At 63.8% G+C, this 1,465-nt stretch overlaps 1 protein-coding gene across 1 annotated transcript in view; it reads left to right on the top strand.

Moving 5' to 3' along the window:
- The first annotated feature begins 6 nt into the window (after window positions 1-6).
- Window positions 7-1,465, top strand: part of LOC102763919 (zinc finger CCCH-type with G patch domain-containing protein-like) — a 2,100-nt gene continuing 641 nt past the window's right edge. Inside the window, exon 1 of the mRNA XM_006772599.1 lies at window positions 7-1,463. Within this exon, the coding sequence (XP_006772662.1) occupies window positions 59-1,463 (1,405 nt within the window). The 5' untranslated portion in view covers window positions 7-58. The remainder of the gene's footprint in view (window positions 1,464-1,465) is intronic.

Below are 1,465 nucleotides of genomic sequence, written 5' to 3'. Positions count from 1 at the left end.
CCCCCCCCCGTGAGGACCCGGGACCCGCCCTGCTGACCGGGAAACCAGCCTCCCCCGCATGATGGACGAGGAGAGCCTCCAGACCGCGCTCCGGACCTACGGCGCCCAGCTGCAGCAGGTGGAGCTGGCCCTGGGTGCCGGCCTGGATCCCGCCGAGCTGGCCGACCTGCGCCAGCTCCAGGCAGACCTGAAGGAGCTGATCCAGCTCACCGAGGCCAGCCTGGTGTCTGTTCTGAAGAGCAAGCTGCTGGCCACCCTGGACGGAGAGCGCCCAGAGCAGGACGACGCCGAGTACCTGGCTTTCCAGAAGGCTGTTGCTGAAGCAGTGGAGGCGCCAGTAGCCCCCAGGGCAGAACTGGACACTGTACCTGAAAGAAAGGCTGGGCCAGGACCCAGCCTGCCTGGACTGGAGGAGGATGAAGGGGAGGAAATGGAGGATGAGGGAGAGCTGAGTGGGACGAAGGTGAATGCCCCCTACCACAGTTCCTGGGGCACCCTGGAGTATCACAACGCCATGATCGTGGGCACGGAAGAGGCAGAGGACGGCTCCGCAGGTGTGCGGGTGCTCTACCTGTACCCCACCCACAAGTCCCTGAAGCCCTGTCCCTTCTTCCTGGAGGGCAAGTGCCTCTTCCTGGACAACTGCAGGTTCTCCCATGGGCAGGTAGTCTCTGTGGATGAGCTGCGCCCCTTCCAGGACCCAGACCTGAGCTCCCTGCAGGCTGGTTCTGCATGTCTGGCCAAGCAACCAGATGGTCTCTGGTACCCAGCACGGATCACTGATATGGACAGCGGCTACTACACAGTCAAGTTTGACTCGCTGCTGTTGAAGGAGGCCGTTTTGGAAGGGGACAGCATCCTTCCCCCACTGCGCCCAGAGCCTGCAGTATCCTCTGACTCAGACAGTGGTGACCCGGACGATTCCAGCTATGCCAGAGTGGTGGAACCCAGCGCCACCGACCATGGGGCCTGCAGCTCTGCCTTTGCGGGCTGGGAGGTGCACACGCGGGGCATCGGCTCCAGGCTGCTCACCAAGATGGGCTATGAGTTTGGCAAGGGTCTGGGCCGACACTCGAACGGCCGGGTGGAGCCCATCCACGCTGTGGTGCTGCCTCAAGGGAAGTCGCTGGACCAGTGTGCAGAGATCCTACAGAAGAGGACCAAGGGCAGCAAGGCTGGCACTAGTCAGGCCCCAAAATACCAGGGCAGAGGACGCAGGCCTGGGGGCCACCTGCCCCCTCTGAGTGTGTTTGACTTGCTGAATGAGAAGCTGCAGGGCCAGGCTCCTGGGACCCTGGAGGCAGGGGCTGCCACCCTTGGGAGGAGAAGAGGCAAGGAGCTGTACCATGCCAGCAAGGGCACCAAGAGGGCCCTGAGCCTGCGGCTCTTCCAGACCGAGGAGAAGATTGAGCAGGCCCAGCGGGACATCCGGGGCATCCAGGAGGCCCTCGCCCGCAACACTGGC

Source organism: Myotis davidii, unplaced genomic scaffold (assembly GCF_000327345.1).
Source record: "Myotis davidii unplaced genomic scaffold, ASM32734v1 scaffold1146, whole genome shotgun sequence".
In the NCBI taxonomy this organism is placed as follows: Eukaryota; Metazoa; Chordata; class Mammalia; order Chiroptera; family Vespertilionidae; genus Myotis; species Myotis davidii.
The sequence above is the reverse complement of the archived record's forward strand: the minus strand, read 5'-3'. Positions and strand labels throughout refer to the sequence as shown.